This window comes from Nicotiana tabacum, chromosome 2 (assembly GCF_000715075.1).
Source record: "Nicotiana tabacum cultivar K326 chromosome 2, ASM71507v2, whole genome shotgun sequence".
NCBI classification, from domain to species: Eukaryota; Viridiplantae; Streptophyta; class Magnoliopsida; order Solanales; family Solanaceae; genus Nicotiana; species Nicotiana tabacum.
Window position 1 is genome coordinate 69,797,642 of NC_134081.1, and position 21,037 is coordinate 69,818,678.

The following is a 21,037-nucleotide window of genomic DNA, read 5'->3' on the forward strand; positions in this document are numbered from 1 at the left end:
CCGAGGGATACTGAGGATCTTTCACATACTTCATCTACTCCAGTGCACCTCAATGGCGCTACTCTGGCGCAGATTTGTTTGTATTACTATTATTTCAATTTGTTTTTATGTCATAGATTAGTCAGTAATATATAAAGTGTTTTTATTTTTTTAAAGATTTCATCATCGCCCGTCACGGAGGCCATATTGTGCGATACTGACTTGCCGGGGACGGATAATTTTATTCAGGAGCACGTTGAAACCATGGTATGACCGTTAAAAAATATTTTGCTAACACGAACGTTAGTATTTTATATTTCATGTACTAAAATATCGTATTATTCTGTAGGTTACTGTTGGCCCACGACCGCTTCTACCGAGTCTGACAGCCTTACTGACGATCATGCTGCAGCGCATCCTCCGATAAAGAGGCGACGTGATGAGGATGATCCTGATAGCGTAGACGGGCGGGATGGGATGCACCTCAGGCCAGCCAATGCTTTAAAGCATACAGGTTGTGGGACTCATTGGTATGTATTATTAGTTGTATATATGACATTAAATATATAATAGCAACATTATTTATGTTTTACATAATTTGCGCATGTATTTTTATTTCTCGATTTATTTATTAGTTTAACACTAGAACACAAAAAAAGATGATAGCTTAATATAAATTTTAATTCATTACCAATTAAAGATAATACATGACACATACAACATAAAAATAAAATATTACACTAAACGCATCCATGCGTTTGTTTAGTCACTATCGCCCATTATTCTATGCTTCAACCACTTAAATTTCTCTTCCAACTTATTTTTTTCTTCTTCTGCCTCTTTTAGTTTCTCCTTCACTGCCGCAAGTTGTTCTTGTAGTTTCAAGATCTGGAGTTCGTATTCACCAAATGTTTAGCAAACATGATTTGTAGTATTCCTGGTTAATGGGTTCATCATACCATTCTTCAAAACTACATTGATTTTCATCCCACCAATGGGAGAATAACACAAGACTATTAATTAACATGTTATATAAAAAAGTATTAACAAACATTTTTTCCAAAAATAATAACTTACAACTTGTTTACACATCCAACGTCTGCGCCCCAGATTGCAATTTGACCAACATGGCTTCAAAATCGCACGTTTGCCACAGTAACACCTTGGTACGTCATTGCGTCCAGACATGTCGTAATGCTCGAAAATGAAAAATTAATGGAAAGTTGTTCTATTCGTTTCGTTACAACGCAAATAATAACTAAAATGCACGAGACTTTTATAGGCAGCTAAGAGTGATTTTAGGTTACATAACGCATATTGGTGAGGTGCTACCTAAGTTTCTACCACAGACGTTGGTTGTAGGAGTCCCATATTGTTGTAGAAATCAAGCAAATGGCCTTACTGATGATAGCGATGAAATACGAGAAATGTGTGTCAATTGGGGCCTAGATTATGATGCCTCGGTCCGGAAGGGTGCGTACAGGATGTTGACGAAGAAGATGAAGATAGTGACAATGAAATAGTGCCAGATAGTGACGATAATGGCGAATGAAAATTGTTATTTATTTCTTTGGGTATATGTTAAATTGTTGTATTGAATCTTTAATGCTAAATATCAATTAGATTTAACCCCATTGGAAACATAATTTTATTTCATAAATTTTGCAAACTGATTATTTACAGACATTTAGTACAACAAAATACTATAATAAAATACTATATTTATCCTTGATAATTGGACACATTGGATGAACTTCCACCTGGATCTAAATTACCACCGCTTCCCAAACCAGCTGAAGAACATTTACGACAGTCGTGTCCTATTTGGGAACATATGCCACATTTACGCGCATAAACGGTATCACCAACATCCATTTGGTTCCATATCCGCATTTTTTTTTTGCACTTGTTGTTGAAGCACATAATCCTTGTTATACACCATTTTAAATGGTTCTGGAGGCCAATAATGCTCAGCACCCATTAGCTGCAACTGTCCACTATAGGTGTTTAAGTATGTAGCAACACTATATTTCTAATCAACGTACCTCGTTACCGCGAAACTTGTATGTTGAAAGCACTTCATGGCATGTGAGCATGGCAAGTGATAGATTGACCATTTTCCACAGGAATATAATCTTCTGGCTTCATTGACGGTGTGTGTATTATTCCCGCGGTTGTGATGCAGACCAGTGTGAACTTCAAAAATATTTCGCTCGCTGCAATATTGCAAATATGAATGCCACTGTGCTCGCTTCCTATATTTCTCAATTTATTTCATTGGTTGTGGTATAAATTCAACACCGCTATCCATCAATGATGATGCACCTCTAGATCTTTCAACAAACCTCTATGCCATCTGCTTGAATGACATCCGCACCATGGCAATGACAGGCAATCCACGTGCAGACTTCAATAACCCGTTGAAAGACTCTGACACATTTGTAGTCAAAATTTCCCATCTTCTACCACCATCCTTATGCAAAGTCCACTTGTCAAGCTCATGTCGCATCAACCAACGATAGGCTTCTGGGTCTTCCTGCCTAATCAATTCCATTCGCCTCCTAAATTTACACTCTTGGTGATCTGTTGCAGTCATCCACATTAAATTATGTAAGTCCTTGTTCGGATAAGCCCTCTGGAAGTTGGCCTTCAAGTGCCTAACACAGTAATGGTGGTAGGCATACGGTTCCTTCCATGCACGCAAATTCTGTACATAACTTAAAATACCGCCATGCCGATCAGATATTAGACAAATACCTGAACGTTGTCTCACAACGTGCTCTTTCAAGTGGTTCAAAAACAATGTCCACGTCTCTTGGTTTTCATTGGCACAAATAGCAAATGCTAGGGGAAATATACTTTCATTAGCATCTACTGCAACGGCGATCAACAATTTAATATCATACTTTCCATAGACATAAGTGTCGTCTATGGATATTACCAGCCGACAATGCACAAAACCATCAATGGCTGGTTTAAATACCCAGAACACATATCTGAATATGTATTCTGGTATTCCCGGACTCCGCTCAAACTTCCATTCAACAACAGTCCCGGGATTAAAGTGTTGCAATGCAGCCATGTACCTGGGTAGAGCGGCAAAGGACTTATCCCAGTTACCATAAATAATTTCAAACGCACGTTTACGCCCAAGAAATGCCTTTCTTTTGGTAATGGTACATCCATATACCTGGTGGACAGATGTTATACACTCTTTGATCTTGTACCTTATGGACGTTTCAATGTATAGAATCAAGACAAGAGAAATCAAGTCAACATTCAAGTTAAAAAGATGTATTTCCCCACAGTCCACATATTTATTTTCAAATTTCTCGCACGCAGCATCCAATTACAACCTTGAAACCATCTACGACAAATAACCTTGTATACTTCCGGAGATGACTCATGAACCACGATCTCACGACACTCTTTTATATTGTACATTCGCACCACCCTGCTTAGGCGCGCTTTATCAGCAAAAAGTATGCCCTTTGACAACACTGTTGCTCTAGTTTCATCCCACATTGTTGTCCGAATTTCGTCAAGATCCCTTGTGAGGGCATCCACATCCGGCATACTTGGCAACTGATCAAGGTAGAAAATCTCCCTTGAATGAAACGGCACATGGGACTCGTACACTCTTGGTCTAACGGGAGGTGGAGCATGCTCCCTCATCAAATCAGGTTCATCATTCTCGTCCTCATCATCATCACCCTCATCAAGGAAGGGTGTGTCATCTCCAAACTCATCAGTATTGTTGTTATAATCACTATCATCTTCCTGACTCTGGCATCTGCCAGATCCCGATTAAATATGTCGTTTTCGGGCAATTGAGTAACGACAGGACCTTCAAGTTGCTCGTTTTCACTGCACAACCAATAAAATAATGAGTTTCTCAAATTCATCCAAACATCACATATAAACTTTATCACTTAACTTACAAATCATAATGTATTGATATCCCATGATGCACATTATCATGTTGCTGATGACTCCTGGATGGACCACCATGATCCAACTCACCAAAACTAAGCATATTCCAACTGTCCATCGGTTCATAACTTGTAAAATTCATATCTAGTTGGTACCCCCTGTGGAATATATGAGTGTTAATACAAATACAATACATAAAAATAAACATCGTAACACAAAGGAAAATTGAAGTTTACCACTCGGCTTGTGGATTATGTAAACTTGGGGAGAAATTATGTCCTCGCTCCTCATTCGCCCGTGGAGATAAGTTTAGATCTGGCCAAACTCTTCCACCCAGAACCTGTTCGGATAAAACTACTCCAAAAAAATCACCTGATGATTGAGGGATATCCCTATTTTGCGGAACCTCAATATTGCGAACGTCTTCAGCCTTGACGTACATTTCCAACATTTTTATCACAAGAAGTTCCCGGTGTTCATCCGGAGTCCTCAAAAAATCTGTCAGAGTTTCATCGTCTTCGATGTTAAACTCAGCATAACAAACAACCCATTGCGGAGTAACAGAATACGGATATCTTCCGGTTACTTTAATATCAACCGAACGTTTGCTCACACTCATTTTTTTTACATAACAACGATGTCAGTCTATCGTACTCCATTGTAAGTGGCAACTTAACATGACACTGTGGAGAACAATTATAGTGTACTGAGTTATTCCCCACCACAATCTCACCCCCCCCCCCCCCCCCCCCCCCCCCCCCAATATAATGAAACCCTAATTTTTCGCTCTTTGGACATTATAACAAAATGCAAAATAACTTAACGAACAAATATTTCGGAATACCTGAAGGATCCTGAATGGATTTTTACTAAATTCTAAAACTCCTTAAATAAGAAAAAAACCAGTCCGGGGGTACAATAATTGAGGTATAGCGCATGCATAATAGGCGCTATATATGTAGCGTGTATACTGCATGTGCTATACCCATATGAATTATTGGTGGGTCAGTAAAGTACAGATGAATTATTGGTGAGATAGGAAGGTATAGCGCGGTGAATAACCGCGCTATATATAAAATGGTAGTCAGTTTTTTTTCCACCTATTTTTTTCGTTTGAGTCCAAAAAGACCACACTTTGGTTCCGGACTCCAAGATTGAGTCCCACGTAATACTTTTTTTTCTCCTTTCTTTTAACGGTGCACCCATGATCTTAAAATCCTAAATCCGCCTCTGCTTTACCCCCTTACGCCGCATGAACCCTGATTAGTTGGACCCATGAGTTTAGCATGCCAGATGCCTGAAGCAAAATAAAAGAGTATGTTTGGTTTTGTTGTGCAGTAATATTGATAATTGGGAAAACAGAATGCTTCCATAGCTTAAATAAGAAGGAAATAATGAGCTGATGGAGCTCTATATTAATGCTTACAAGTCAATATTCATGAAAATGTACCCAAGGTAAAAATGGTGGAACCAATAGCAGGGAAATGTTACAACATAGAAAGCTGATGAGAAACTAATGAATTTAAACATACAAAGGAGAAATCATGCCGGAATTAACCACCTCAGGTGAGCCAACTGCCACAAATGCTATTCCTAGCATTGACCACCAGGTGCAAATAAAAAGATCACTTGCTTAACAAAGCTGAGGGTACATAACAATACAGAAATTAGAATCACCGCCAGAAGGTGAAAGAGGCAAAGCCGTTGAGAGAAAGTACAAGGACGGCAGGAGCTCTTTCTTATCTAGAACAATAAAAATAGTATAATTTTGTCACTGGCCAGGCAAAATCAGCTGAGGGAGAGTCAGATGTGATCAAAGTCCCAGCTACGGTCACAGTCACATGTGAAGTTGGCCAAAACCCTCTTTGTGTTTCAAAGACAGGTCTGCAAATTGCTGATCAAGATCCCTACTTGTCGTGCGTCGATGGCTGGAAGATGATTGCTGTTGCTGCTGCGACTGTGGCAGTTGCTGCTGCTGGTACAATGCTCGTAGTCTTCCTCTTTCTTTTTCCAGTACTTCATGCTCCACTGCACAGAACATTTACAGGGTTTAGTTTCCCGAGAAGTTAATAAAACGAACGTTCTACTGTATCAACAATAGCAGCTTTCTGGTCACCACCATCCCCAAAGCAGAACAGTTTTTCTTTGAACTACATAGCTAATCGAACTACAAAAGTTCCTCAGCCGTGATGAAGAAAAAAATTAGGCTCTAGAAAAGTTTAAGTTTGATTACTTGAGTTTCTTTGTGAAGGTAGATTCTGTCCTTGGAGCAGAGATCCACAGTAATCTATAAACTTATAACCTCAATACCTCATTATTCAATAATGATAAAAGCATGGTGACCACTTCTCCTTTGTTGCTTTCTTTCCTTCCAAAGGTTAAAGTTTTAATGTTGAAGGGCTGAAGCACAAAAGAGGGAATCCCCTTCTAAACAGCATCTAAAACCCAACGATAATTTTGCAGTAGAAAAATCTTTTTGTTTTGTTCTAGGCAAAATACATATTTTGCCACCCGAACTATGGACCAAATCCCTGTTACACACTTTCTGACGGCCAAAATCAATTTTACACGATCAACCTTTAAAAAGTATGTCTATGTCACACCACTGTACTTGACCAATTTTCACAAAACATGTCTATGCCACACACCAATAGGATTGCGACATGTGTCCTTAACTTAAAAAAAATTACTTAATTACACATCTACCCTCTTCTTCCTTCACCGTCGCTCCACATTCTCATATAATTTCATCTGAAACTGAAAGATTCTCGACCATGGAGCAGGAGCATTACGAAATCATGGTGGTCCATGAGTGCTCTACTGAGAATTGTTATTTGCTTTTTCTTTTGACAACTACTGACTATTCGGAGTATTTGGGCAATAGTGCAGACCAAGTGTTTGATAATTGTTCTCAGAGAGTTCTGCCACTCTATGTTGCTCGGACTCTCAAAAGATGCCGCCAGGTACTTGTCGGATTCTCCAAAAATAGTGTATTTTTGGAGGATCCGACACGGATGCAGCAACATTTTTGGAGAGTCCGAGCAACTTAGCTGCCACTTCACAAGATATAGATGTTAGGGACAATAAAAGTTTCTTTGTTCTTGATTGTCGAGGATGTCTTCTGCCATCTGAGATTGATTACAAGGCTTTCAAGAGCAAGCCAAAGAAGGCATTGGAAGAGGATGGTTAATTGAAGAAGCAAAGTGAGGATAGTTCATATGCAACTAACTCGAAATTTCATATGCAAATGTAATTCCGACTTCAACCTTCAAAGCTTTGCCGGCAATGGTGGTTTGAACATTACTCCACCCAAATCTCATCCCAAACAGTTTTTACAATTCAATTGTTTATCTCAACAACACCACAATTTTTTAATGCGAATCTGAGATCTAAAACTTATGTAGATTATTTGCTGCTTGGAATTGATTAAGAACTAATTCCTTGAGCATAAAAACATTTGAATGGACTGATTTGAGGAGGAATTCTGAACTTCCATTGTTGAGTTCTTATGAGTTCAAACCCGAGTTAAAGTTTTAAGGTTTTTTTTTTCCTAAGTAATTTTTGAGTTCACTCGCCCTTTATATGTGTATAACACGCGAGTGCCAGCTAAGCAGAGTGGTGAGTCATAGACACACTTTTGAAAGGTTGTGTGTATGATAATTTTCACCGTTAGAAATGTTACGCGGCGCCTTCCTGAAGTTCCTTGGAAGGGCGACGTAAGGCTAAGCAACCGATGTCAGTGCGGTTGCTATGCGCCAACTGAGGTCCTCGCCGTACGCTAGACTAGATTGTCAGTGCCGTACGGGAAAACCAATGTCGTGAGCAATTGGGCAGCGGAAAATGAGCAATTGATGATGAAAGCTGATGATTGTATTGATGATGATGAAAGCTATTACAAGATGCAATGCGGTGTCGGGGGAGAGACACCAGTACAGAGAATTGTTTGAATGCTTGAATGTTTGAATGCTTTGGTCCCCCTTAATAATGCTTAAAAAAAATAAACCAAAGTTACATGACTTGACTTAAGAAAGTTATAGAAGTACACTGAAAATGAATGAAGTAAAACTACTCTATAATTACAATGAAAAGGACTTAGTCTTCTATGGAAGCAAGTCCGATGGCAGCAACTTTGTCTTGAGCATCAGGGTCTGCGCGCGCATTGCTGTGGGCGCGCGTGGCACTATTTGGATCTGCCAGCGGCGGGGCACTGGTGCTTGGCATTGGGTCTGCGCGCGCGGCATTGTCGGTGCGCACGGCGCTGATGGCATTCGCCAGCCGCTGGGCGCTCGCACTGATTATCGGTAGGGCGACAGAGGCGCATGCGCGCTTGTCACTTGGCGCTGCCGAGACCACGGGGCCGACCGTGGCGCTAGGCGTTAGGAGGCTTGCCAGGACGCCACGGGGCGCGTCCAAGGGGTCATGGGTCGATGATGGAAAGCAGCCCATGACATTCTCCCCCACCTGAGTTGGCGACGTCCTCGGAGCCTTACCTGCCGGATGATGATGATTGGTCAGGCTCTTGTTGGCTGGGAGGTCTGTTCCCCTCGGTGTTGTGAGATGTCTTTCTGAATGATCTTCCATGTATTTCTGAAATGGTTGGAGGCGGCTGACATGGAAGACTGGATGGATTTTCCACCGGGCTGGTGTGTTCAGCTTGTATGTGGATTTCCCGATGCGCCTTTCAATGGAAAAAGGCCCGATGTAGCTTTGCAATAGGCGAGGATCTTGGGTCCTCTTTGCAAATAAGTTCCGCCTCGGGGTTCTTACCATCACTTTGTCCCCTGCTTGATGTTGGACAAAGCGACGGTTTTGTTCGGCATACCTCGTTGCCCTCTCCTGTGCTTTGACAAGATAGCTCTGCACTATCTTCAAAGTTTGCTCCCATTCTGTCGAGAAACTGGCAGCTCGATGAGATGATGGCATGTTTGGTGCATTCACATTTTGTGGGAGTAGCGGTTGCTGTCCGGTAACAATTTCAAAAGCGCTTTTGTTTGTATGGGCGCACTTTTGTGAATTGAAACACAGCTGAGCAGCATCCAGAAGCTTCACCCAATGTGTTTGTGACCCGGTTGCAAATTGGCGGAGATATTCCTCCAGCATGTCATTGAACCGGTCTGTTTGATCATATGTTTGCTGATGATGATGGTTTGAGTTGTAACTCAATTTGGATCCGAGGCAACTGAAGAGTTGGGTCCAAAACTTGCTAGTGAAGCGTGGGTCGCAGTCACTAATGATGTTGCTGGGCATACCCCAATGTTTGACAACATGAGAGAAGAAGAGTCGAGTTGTATCTTCTGCCGATATGTTCTGTGGGGCTGCGATGAAGGTAGCATACTTGGAAAATTGGTCTACTACCACCATGATGGTTGCATGATTTCCGACCTTGGGTAATCCTGTGATGAAATTCAGGGAAATGCTTTCCCAAGGTCTCTGTGGGACAGGTAGCGGCTCCAAGAGTCCCGCTTGTGCTGAGTGATCCGACTTGTCCTTTTGGAATGCTTGCCAAGTCTTCACACAATGAGGGGCGCCATGAGCTGTTGGTCCCCGATGATGTGATGTCTGTTTGATGATGTTGAGGGCAGCCGGAACCGTGGGTTCAGGTCTATTGGTTCCCTCCTTAAACTGCATGGCCGTGATGTTTCCAGCGGCCATCTTCTTGGATATACATGGTATGGTGTGGGGTTTGGCCCCGTTGTCTCCCATCATTAGGAGCATGTTGGCATATGGTACCGGGATGGTGTTGGTCTGCCTGAGGAATTCCAATCCCACTATCAGTTCGAAGTCATCGATGATAGCTATGCGTAGGTCGAATATTCCCTTGTATGGGCCAAGCTGGATTGGCGCTTCTTTGGCTATTCCACTCACTTGCTGAGATGGAGAGTTGATAGCCTTGACACGACCTTTGCATTTTTGCACTGCTAGACCGAGGCGTTGTACCTGAGTTGAGGCCAGGTAGTTGTGGCTAGCACCCGTGTCTATCAATGCCCGAATAGGTCTGCCGTTTACTTTCATGTCAACGAACATTAAGGTCCTCTTTTATGATGTGGGAGGCCTCTCGTCCGCCTTTCCTTTCCCTTTCTTGTCGATTGGGAATGCCTTCTTCTTGGGGTTGCCAGTACTGGTTCCCGCCAAGGTATCATGAATGGAGCCAACAAATGCGTTGAAGGCCCATACCTGTTCTTCGTCGGCTGAGCCGTCCTGATCTGACTCATCGTCGTCAACAGTTTGTTGAGCATTGATTTGTGTACTGGGGCATTGATTGTTCCAATGTTCCCCGCCGCAATGACGGCATTCTGATGGGGGCTTTCTCCCCTGATTGTTGTTGACTGATGCAGCAGTGTTGCTGCTTGAGGAAGGAGTCTTAGATTTGGATGCACCTCGATCTCCTCCGTTTCTGTTGGGGCCACCGTTGCTAGGTTGGCTCCCGTTGCATCCCCCTCGGACAGGCGGCTGGGGCCTATCCTTCTGAGTTTCCAACTAGTAATCCCCAAGGCACTCTGCAGCTTGAATGGCCTTGGGCAGGGTATCTACCCGTTGTCTTTGCAGCTCCATACGAGCATGAGGTTTCAAACCTTCTATGAATGCGAACAGTTTGTCTTTGTCCCCTATATCCCGTATGTTTAGCATGAGTGCGGAGAATTCACGCACGTAGTCCCGCACCGACCTGGTGTGGCGGAGTTCGCGCAACTTTCTCCGTGCATTGTATTCCACGTTTTCGGAGAAGAACTGCAGGCGTATGGCGGCCTTCAGTTCTGCCCATGTCTGGAGAGTATCTTCACCGGCCCTGATGGCTTCGTATTTGACTCGCCACCAGAGTTTTGCATCGCCTTGAAGATACATGGCAGCAGTTGCTACCTTCTTGGATTCCTCCAACTGTCCAACGGCGTCGAAATATTGTTCGATGTCGAAGATGAAGTTTTCCACTTCTTTAGCATCCCGGGCTCCGTTGTATGGCTTGGGCTCCGGAATTTTCAGCTTTTGTGGCATGGGGGCAATGTTCATGGCACCCCTGATGTGGTTTTCGCCTCCTTTGAGCAGGCTTTGAAGGGCAGCATTGACAACATTGAGCTGGCCTGTCAAGTTGTCTATGGTTTGCTGCATGACGGTCAGTCAGTCTGCCTCTAGTTCCCGATGGGCTAAATCCTCGGCACGCTCCTGTTGGAGGTCCTCGAATTGGCCATGAATTTTGGTTGCCTCGACGGCAGCCGTTTGCCGGTCTTCCTCAGAGTCTTGACTGATGTTTGCTATGTCAACTTCGGCCTGCCGCATTTTGCGGTTCAGGTCGTCCAACGTTTGCACTAGGCTGGTCTTTAGATCAGGCAACGTATGCACGATGGGCCGTAATGCGTCAACCGTCTCTTCTAGGGTCGTGATGCGATCCCCGTAATTCACCATGGTCAGAAATGGTGATGATGATGGCAATGAGTTCCCTCGTCCGATGTCGAGCCTAGGCTCTGATACCAACTGTTACGCGGCGCCTTCCTGAAGTTCCTTGGAAGGGCGACGTAAGGCTAAGCAACCGATGTCAGTGCGGTTGCTATGCGCCAACTGAGGTCCTCGCCGTACGCTAGACTAGATTGTCAGTGTCGTACGGAAAAACCAATGTCGTGAGCAATTGAGCAGCGGAAAATGAGCAATTGATGATGAAAGCTGATGATTGTATTGATGATGATGAAAGCTATTACAAGATGCAATGTGGTGTCGGGGGGGAGAGACACCAGTACAGAGAATTATTTGAATGCTTGAATGTTTGAATGCTTTGGTCCCCTTAATAATGCTTAAAAAAAAATAAACCAAAGTTACATGAGTTGACCTAAGAAAGCTGTAGAAGCACACTGAAAATGAATGAAGTAAAACTACTCTATAATTTCAATGAAAAGGACTTAGTCTTCTATGGAAGCAAGTCCGATGGTAGCAACTTTGTCTTGAGCATCAGGGTTTGCGCGCGCATTGTTGTGGGCGCGCGCGGCACTATTTGGATCTGCCAGCGGCGGGGCGCTGGTGCTTGGCATTGGGTCTGCGCGCGCGGCATTGTCGGTGCGCGCGGCGCCGATGGCATTCGCCAGCCGCTGGGCGCTGGCACTGATTATCGGTGGGGCGACAAAGGCGCATGCTCGCTTGTCACTTGGCGCTGCCGAGACCACGGGGCCGACCGTGGCGCTAGGCGTTGGGAGGCTTGCCGGGACGCCACGGGGCACGTCCAAGGGGTCATGGGTCGATGATGGAAAGCAACCCATGACAGAAAGTGTGTAACAGGGATTTGGTCCATAATTCAGGTGGTAAACTTACGTATTTTGCCTTTGTTCTATAAGAAACTTTGACATAGTCCCGCTATCCATTGGAAGAGCAGATAATAACTTTGGTCCTATCCTAGGAAGCACAAGTTTGGGTTGAATCAGTTCCTATATCTCTTATATTTTTTATTAGTTATTAATTCCAATATCATTTTTAACTAATTAAAAGTCAAAACAGCCTTTGTAACAAACAGACGTATATCCTTTCAAAAAGAATATGTAGTAAGAACCTCAATTGCTCGGACACGGGTACGGATCTAGAGGTCGAATCCTTCGAGATGTAAATTCTAAGATTCAGGGATATGGATCCTAGTACGGATACGGGTGCGAGGATACGACTAAAAATAATTCAATAAAATAAAAATATAAAAATCTCTCTAAATTATGAGAAATTTTGTGGAAAACTTACATATAGCTTTTAAAGTGTGGATTTCTTTTTTATTCTCAAGTTGTAGATAAGTAAAGGATTGATTTCCCAGATAAGGTATGCTATTTTCTTCAAATTTACCCTAGTTTTGGTTCTGATTTTGGAAATCAAATTGTATCTTATCTCGAATTTTTCCGTCCGTCGTGGTCAAAGTACCCAAAATTATTTGACCAGATCCGGTACGGATTCCATACCCACACCCATACACAGGTGCGGCACCTAAACTGTCGTGTCGGAGCAACTTAGGTAAGAACAATGTATGCTACTGCCTACTGTACACACAGCTCCAAAGGAGCTAGACAAAATCATAAATTAATAGATTGAACTGCATACACAGCTCTAAAAGCTAGACAAAATCATAAATTCATAGAAATTGCAGATTTCAAGGATATCTTTTTTGCACACAAAAAAAAATGATGCTTTCTGGAATTACACAAGTTGTCCCCATTTCTCCTAGAAAACAAGCAATTTGCTAATGAGACCAAACATTGCTCAACACAATGTGCTTCCAGTTTTAGGAAAACCTAACCCAGTTTCCCAGCTCATCTTCAAACCGACCTTACTTACGTCGAGATTTTTATTCCCCATTAGAACACCATTCATGTGATGTGATAATTCTTTCAAGATAACCCTAATTTCCAACTATGCAGGTTTAGACTCATTATATCTGTGCTGCATATTCAACTTTTTAATACCACTTCAAGCGCTGGAAATAGCAGATACAACAATAAAGTATGACAGATAAAGAAGAAACTTACAATACTTTATCAGCTGTTCTTGAGCTAAATTTTCTAAGCGCTGCTTTAAGGCTTTATTCTCCATGCTTAGAATAAGGCTCTGCTGGTTAAGGAATTCAAGCTCAGCGGACACTTCAGAACCTTCAGCCTGGAAATTAGTAATGACCAGATCAACATTTTTAACAAAATACAACATGCATCATACAGCCATTTCAAAGAGTATATTACTTAAAGCGTCTGTGAAAACACACCTGCAGAGCTTGTACATTTCTTTCCAGCTCAGATATGTATTGAAGCTTCCGAACTCGCGATCGTTGAGCAAACTGTCTGCATTACATGGCACCTTGTCTTTAGTAAACTTCACTATATGTTAAATAAAATCCAAACAATATCCAACTAATGACACGAATAGTAGATAAGTGAATCAGTTGGCATATCCTATAATAAAAGAGGATAAGTTGTAGACAAAACATATTCTTCCACAACAAGTGGAAAAATAATTTAGTCAAAACAAGTGTGGCAAAAAATCGAAGAGAGATGGGAAAAGAGACTTGCTACATGGAAAAGGCAGTACCTATCACTGGGAGGTAGGGTGATTTTTTTTCTTTTTTTGATAATCATGGTGTCCGGGCCAGCTTACACGCAACTCAACTAAATTCACGGGATACCTGCTAACTCTGTCCACCAAAACTTGGACAAATGGGATAAAATCACCAAGTGTTTTTGCCTCCGCTAGGATTTGAACCTAAGACTCATGGTTCTTAACCCACTTCCTTGACCACTGGGCCACACCCTTGGGGTCCTGGGAGGTAGGGTAATTCTTATCAAGAGTGTACTTGATTCTCTTCCAGCCTATCTTATGTCTATTTCTTCTGCCAGTGAATGTGAGGACAAAGTTGGATAAGATCAGGAGGAACTTTTTGTGGAAGGGAAGCAAAGAAAAGAGAACTTTTCACCTGGTAAAGTGGGACAGGGTGTTGATGTATAAAAGAAATAGGGGGCTGGGCACTTGAAAGTGCACAATAGTAGCTTAATTATGAAATGGTTGTGGAGATATGGCAGAGAAGCAAGGAGCTAGTGGACAAGAGTGATTACTAGAAAAGATGGTGATTAAAGCCTATGTATTCAGGTCCCGTACAGATTTCTCATGGTTTAGGCTTATGGAAGCATATATGCATCTTATGGGCTGCTTTTGAATCGCATAAAAAGGTTAAGATTGGTAACGGAAGGAATATATGGTTTTGGCATGATGCTTGGATAGGACCCACACCATTAAAGATCATGTATCATGATCTTTATGGTTTCACGAACAATGCAGGAAGCTATGCCCCACAGTGCTCGAATGGGAGCTCCTGGTGTATAAGTTTTAGGAGAAATTGCTCTGATTGGGAAATACCCAGAATGGCTCTCTCTGAACGACTTAGAGAATGTATCTCTCAAACGCAGAAGTTGAGGATTTTGTTGTATGGACAACGCAGAACTATGGTCTCTCTGTTAAGTTTTGCCACAAGGCAACCAACAATGAGGGAGACAGCTCTACAGTTGGCCATGTAAACAGTTACAGAAATCTAAAGCACCTTACAAAATCAGTTGTTTTATGTGGCTGGTCACTCACGACACATGCCTCACTCATTGCAACCTACAGAGAAGGGGAATGACGATATGCAACAGGTGCTTTATGTGTAACAGCAAGGTGGAAAGCTGCAACCACCTCTTTTTGCATTGCCCAGTTGTTAACCAGATTTGGTTGCTTTTCTTTTAGTACTTATTCAGGATGCAATTCCTCATGCCATATATATTAAACAGTTACTCAACCACTGGGCTTCCAGGGGAATCAGAAAACCACTGAGGAAGATATAGAACACGGTGCCTGTTAGTGTCTGTTGGGTTATATGGAAAGAGAGGAATGCTAGAAATTTCGAAGAGAAGATAGATACTGTACAGAAGCTGAAATACAAATGTTTATGGTTGTTGACAATCTACAGGATGTAAAGAATGAAAATAGCATATGCTAGATTTCATAGAATCTTTACAGGAATAGGTTTTTGTACAGCAGGGTTCCTTCCTTTTTGGTTTTTTTTGTAATGAAGGATTCCTAACCAGTGTACTGCCTTTGTACTATCCTAGTGCCAGGCTGCTCTACTTTTGAAATAATGTTCACTTACCTATTCAAGAAAAAGAACATATTCTTCCGCACCTAAAAATCAAAGTGCTCCATCTCTATCAAATTAGACGGCAGATGGCCATTTGATTCGTGCGAAGTTTAAGAAAATGTTTTGGGTAAGTTGATACGTCGAAGTTAGCAAGAAAGGTGCTAAAAAGAATTGAAACGCATCAATAGTAGGGTAATTTGTCAAGTATAAATCACTAATGTAAAAAGTGATATTAATTACTGCCTTTGCATTGCACAGAATCGGAAAACAAAAGCCCCTTCAAAGTGGCTTGTTTCTCTTGGTTGGTGACAAAGAAGGCATATTTGACAGAAGACAATCTCCAAAAAGGGGCACCATTTTGTGTAGCAGGTTTCATTTATGTGGAAAGGAAGCTGAAAGTGTAAATCACCTCTTTTTAAATCGTAATGTAACTGCTCAACTATGACAAATCTATCTGAACATTGGGTGATGCCCAGAACTCTCATACAATTACTTCAGTGCTGGAACAGGGGAAAAAGGGAGAAAAAGAAGTCATTTTGGTGGATTACCATTCCAGCTAATATTTGGGGGACCGGACGGAAGGAAAGGAACACCAAATGCTTTGAAGGCAAAAGCAAATTCGATCCAACAGATCAAATTTAACTGTTCACTTTTTTCTTTTGCTAAATAGTACATATTCCAGCACTTCCTTTTCCTTAGAGCTGCAGATCTAATACAATTACTTTTTCTATAGAATAAAAAAAAAGTTACCGTCTATGCATTATAATGAACTGTTGAAGGTGGGAAAGTTTACGTTTAGGAAAAGGGGTCCGTGAAATTCAGGAGGAGTGAAAAAGACAAGGTCAAGTAAGTTAAGATAAAAGGAAGAAGAAATGTTCCTGACATATATATCCTTCCTGTAGCATAAAAATCAATTTGTTGTTAGAAGTTAAATCACCTATTTTTGTCAACATCTATGGATCGATAGGATTTGAACACCATAGGCATCCCTTGAAAAATTCAAAGAGCATAGACTACCCTACACTTTTGCTGTAGGCCGGTATCCTGTTCAGTGTACAATATCATTAAAGTTTTAGAAGGTAAATAACACAGAATCATAGTACTACTTATTGTGGCTGCAGAGATTCAGAAGAAAAAAAAAACATGCTAAATTACTTATTAATGAAAATTAAAATCCCATTTGGTTTTCAGCTATCCTGGTTATAAGCCTCCAACTAACCAAAACATCCAGTAAACTGATAGTATGGGCATGCAACAAAAAGAAAAAGGAATGATAGACAAACCATGAAAAGAGAAACCAAGAACTATACTATAAACAGTAACTGCTACAGGAACTATGTCTTCTTTCAAATTTCAACATACAGAAAATATGTTTATTCACTTCACAGCTATTTCCTTTGGGGTTGCTGAGAGAGTTACACTTACTGCTTTGCACGTTTCGTGTCACTTTCTGATGCAGAACTCTTGCTGTGAGAAGAATCCTTTTTTTCACCTGATCCCACTGGATTAGGAGAGACAGATTCAACTAAATCCTGCTTGTCGCTTCCTGCAGATTTGGGCCTCTCTCCTTCTTGTGGAGGACATGATGCTCCCAAGCTGTGAGTCTTGACATTTTCCCTAAAAGGGGGCCGGCCACGGGGATGTTGTATTGCATTTGGAGAAGCATCCCTTGCCCTATTCTTTTGTCGGTTTGAGAAGTTTTGATCAACATGAAATGTGGCATGCCGAGCATCTTTGTAATAATCAAAGTCTTGGGATCCCCAGGAAGGGACAGGAGTTAAATTTCTGAATTTGTTATCATCTTGAGCTATGTAATCTAAGTTTGCAATGTTAGCAGCATCATGATATGTAAAGGAGTCACTAGATGAACGTCGATGGCCACCTCTGCGTACTGGAGTTTCCGGCTCGTTAAGAAGATCATCCAACCAAGATGGTTGCTCCTCTATAAGACAACTTTCAGAAGAAGTGCGCTGATGGTGTGAACCATCTCTAGATTTTGAAATGCCTTTTTGGGTGACAGCAGAACTAGGGACATAATCAACATACGAGGGAGATATGCTAGGAAACGGACTTTTAGGAGGCAGTAAAGAGCTCTTTCCATTGTACACCATATTTCTCATGCTAGATGCCCCCTTGGAATTTGCCATGCAAAGAACACAAGATCCCTGCTAAACAATGAAATAATTGTACATATGTGAAAAGAAAGAAAGGAAATAATTGTCTCCATATTATGCTAGATAGATTAGAAGCAACTTATTGTAACCCATCCCAAAAAAAATGTAAGCAAGTAAACAGTCCGTTGGAAAAAGAATCTAACACTACAACAGCAAGCTATCCTGTAAGAAATCCCATTTAGCACGAGGCAAAGTATCACCAGGAAATCTGAAATTTTCTATGCTAATAAACGATCAACATAAGTCAGTTTACCAGCCCAATACAAAGAGGAGATAAAGAAACAAGAGCCATTGCCAATCATTCTGCACATTCATGTCTACCAAATGAATAGAACACACCCAATCATGGAATAAAAGATTCACACAAAAATTGGAAAAGCTAGTTTGCCTCTGCAGCAGGTGATCAAAGAGGATATCAGGATATGGAACAAATGGATCGTGGACATTTAATTTAAAGATGCTAAGAGTGAACGAAAGGGGAGGAAGAGAAGGTAAGGAGCATGTTTATCACCAACAGAGGGTAAGCTCACCTCAACTTTGCAAATGCACTCAAAACAGATAAACAGAATGGATGCTCAACTTAAATTTGCAAAAGCACTCAAAACAGATAGATACAAAATCCAAGGAAGAACTGCCATCTTCTTCTATGTGCAATTTTTTTCTTTTATCTTCATTGTTCAGAGGAAAGGGGATTAAATGCGTAGAGCATGTGGAAATCCAAAAATTCATCAGAACATTATGTTCGCTACAAATCAAAGTCTAATCTATCTGGTCGCGGCTATATGTACATGCATTTCATAATAAATTTACGCCATCATTTTAGGGAAAAGGACCCACAATAAAAAATCAATAACAAGTGAAAGAAGAATACATAATTTCCCACCATCTTCAAATGGAGTAAAAAACCATTTCCTAACTTTGTAATAGGAAGCTATGCTTTTCTTTGGTAATGCTGTTTTATGGAAAACATAGAAGTATAGGCCTGACTTGGGGTCTGTAAGAAGAAACTTCAACGGATTAGAATTGGACATTGTTTTGAAGCTCTAGCTTCTGTACTTCACTAGCATCATGTTGGCAGTGATCAAAACATGTTGGTGGACAGGTACAAATTCTGGATGAATCTCCAAGGAATCATATTACAAGCTTTTGTTCAGCTTAGGAGCAAATAGCATGGATTTCATTTAGAGAATTAGATTGAAAGTGCATCTCCTCTAGCTTTAGCAGTAAGCAAAGTAAAACTTTGCTACATGTTTGAAAGAACACAATACGTGTCAATCAAGCTAGTGTATGTTTGTATTTCTAGATCACTACAAACAAGTAGCTCCAGGCATCCAAGTTCAAGGATATAAATCAAAGCCCAGCATCGTTCGCAGAGCTTGTGAAACCAGTTTCCATCTAAGAAGTAGAACCACACAAAGCAGGAGAATAAGGCTTTCGTCAACATTATCTGTTTGGGTACGCATTTCAAAACTATTAAATCAGCGGAAAAAATATTCCAGCCAGGATAACTCAAACTGCATTTTAAGACACTCAAAAGGTTAACTGTAGCTTTGCTACCTCTCTGCAGGCACTTCAGGATAAATCTCTCCTCACCAAGTGACTATATCCGTTTATCGTCGGAACCCCATGTGTAACCAACGACAACTAATCCTAAGCGTCAACCCTAGAATAATTGTGAAGCACAATATGAATCATCAATACCCATTCTATTAAATTTGGGCATATTTCATTCCACTACTCAAAAATCTAAATCTCACACTTATTCCTGCACTGACATACAAATCTCTAAATAAACAAAAAAGACTACTAAAAAACAATGGCAGAACCCATGTTAAATCATTCCAAACTATTACTCACTCCGTCCCATTTTATATGATGCACTTTGAGTGAGTACGGAGTCTAAGAAAGAAAAAAGACTTTTGAAATTTGTAGTGTAAAACAAGTAATAAATACTTGTGGTTCTCATTAAGAGTAAAATGGAAAGTTTAAAGTTAAATTGTTTCTAAATATAGAAAGGCAATACTATTAGTTTTGGGACAAACTAAGAAGTAAAGTGCATCACATAAATTGGGATAGAGGGAGTAATCAACCTCATATACACACACAATCAGAGCTTACTTTCATGTTAAATATCTTAACGAGTAAAAAAGAAATAATTTTACAACCACTGATTGGGCAATTAGGAAAACAAAGTAAAGTAAAGAAGGAAAATATTTTCCCCCAAATCTCAGGCTTAACATAATAATTTGTTTCTCTTAATTTAATTTTTCTCATCTGGAAATGCAAATGATCAAACAAAAAGGTAAAACACTCAACTAATTTTCTCTCTCTTTTTCTTCCTTCTAATTCTTCAACACTTAATTGGCCTACCATTTCCAGCTACCAAAGAGACGATTTCTTAAATAAATAAATAAATAATTAAGGCAACTAAAGAAGATATGAAGAGAATTATACCAATGAGCTAAATTGATAATGAAGATCTCAAGGGGCGATGTGAAAAATGGAAGATTCAATAAAATTTGAAGCTCACTGCAATTGCTGCTAATCCCTTTCTTCTTATTGTTTTGCAAATCTATCTTTACTTTATTACTCCTTCACGTCTCATGTTGAAACTTGAAAGACAACCCAAAATGAGATGGCTTTTTATTACTTTTGGTGGTCTTTACGGTCTCATCCCCATTATATTCTTCGATATGCGTGTAAAAGTCCCTACTTCTATTTTCGAGGATCAATTGGTTTGCCAACAAATTATACTGAAATTATAATATGAGTATTAAATAATTGATAGAAACTATTTAATGGTTATACTTTTACTTCCAATTTTAACTTTGATTTTCTTAAAAAATATTTGGAGAAGAGCAAATGTGTTACTATTTTGTTGTTCTAATCTCGAGCTTAGTAATTCAGAGGTTATTATCCCACATAAAATGCGTAAAAATAATACTACAATATGATTCTTTCACATCCGATTCTTTCTGTTTTGGTTTAAACATTTTTCGAATTGCTAATCCCAAGATTTACCAAATGCGAAATAGAAAAATTATATATTTTGTTCCGGAATTCCTCATCCTTGTAATCAAACGAGTCCTTATTACACAAAATGCTCTGAATAATAGAATAATAAACAAATATACAGTCAAACTTTTTTATAACAGGATCATTTGTTTCGATATTTTTTTACTTTTATAGTGAATGGTTGTTATACACCTATAATAGCGTTTGATGTTAAATATATTTTGGTTGTTATACACAAAAATTATTCAAAAATCAATTTTGTTTTTATGTTACGTATAAAAGATTTAAAAAAATTGTTCAAATATAAATACTCAAAATATATGTA

The 21,037-nt window shown here is 40.4% G+C and overlaps 1 protein-coding gene across 2 annotated transcripts; it reads right to left on the reverse strand.

Annotated features, from left to right (window-relative positions):
• Window positions 1–5,293: 5,293 nt before the first annotated feature.
• Window positions 5,294–20,413, reverse strand: LOC107775928 (uncharacterized protein At4g06598-like). Of its 2 annotated transcripts, none has more exons than XM_075224445.1 (5): window positions 20,152–20,413; window positions 16,949–17,688; window positions 13,622–13,697; window positions 13,392–13,518; window positions 5,294–5,940 (listed from the first exon to the last, which is right to left on the reverse strand). In XM_075224445.1, the coding sequence occupies exons 2-5, from the start codon at window positions 17,668–17,670 to the stop codon at window positions 5,750–5,752; spliced, it is 1,116 nt and encodes a 371-aa protein (XP_075080546.1). In that variant the 5' UTR covers window positions 17,671–17,688; window positions 20,152–20,413; the 3' UTR covers window positions 5,294–5,749. The 2 variants fall into 2 exon arrangements, with proteins under 2 accessions (XP_075080546.1, XP_075080549.1); XM_075224448.1 differs by having other exon boundaries at window positions 16,949–17,691; window positions 20,152–20,300.
• Window positions 20,414–21,037: the final 624 nt, after the last annotated feature.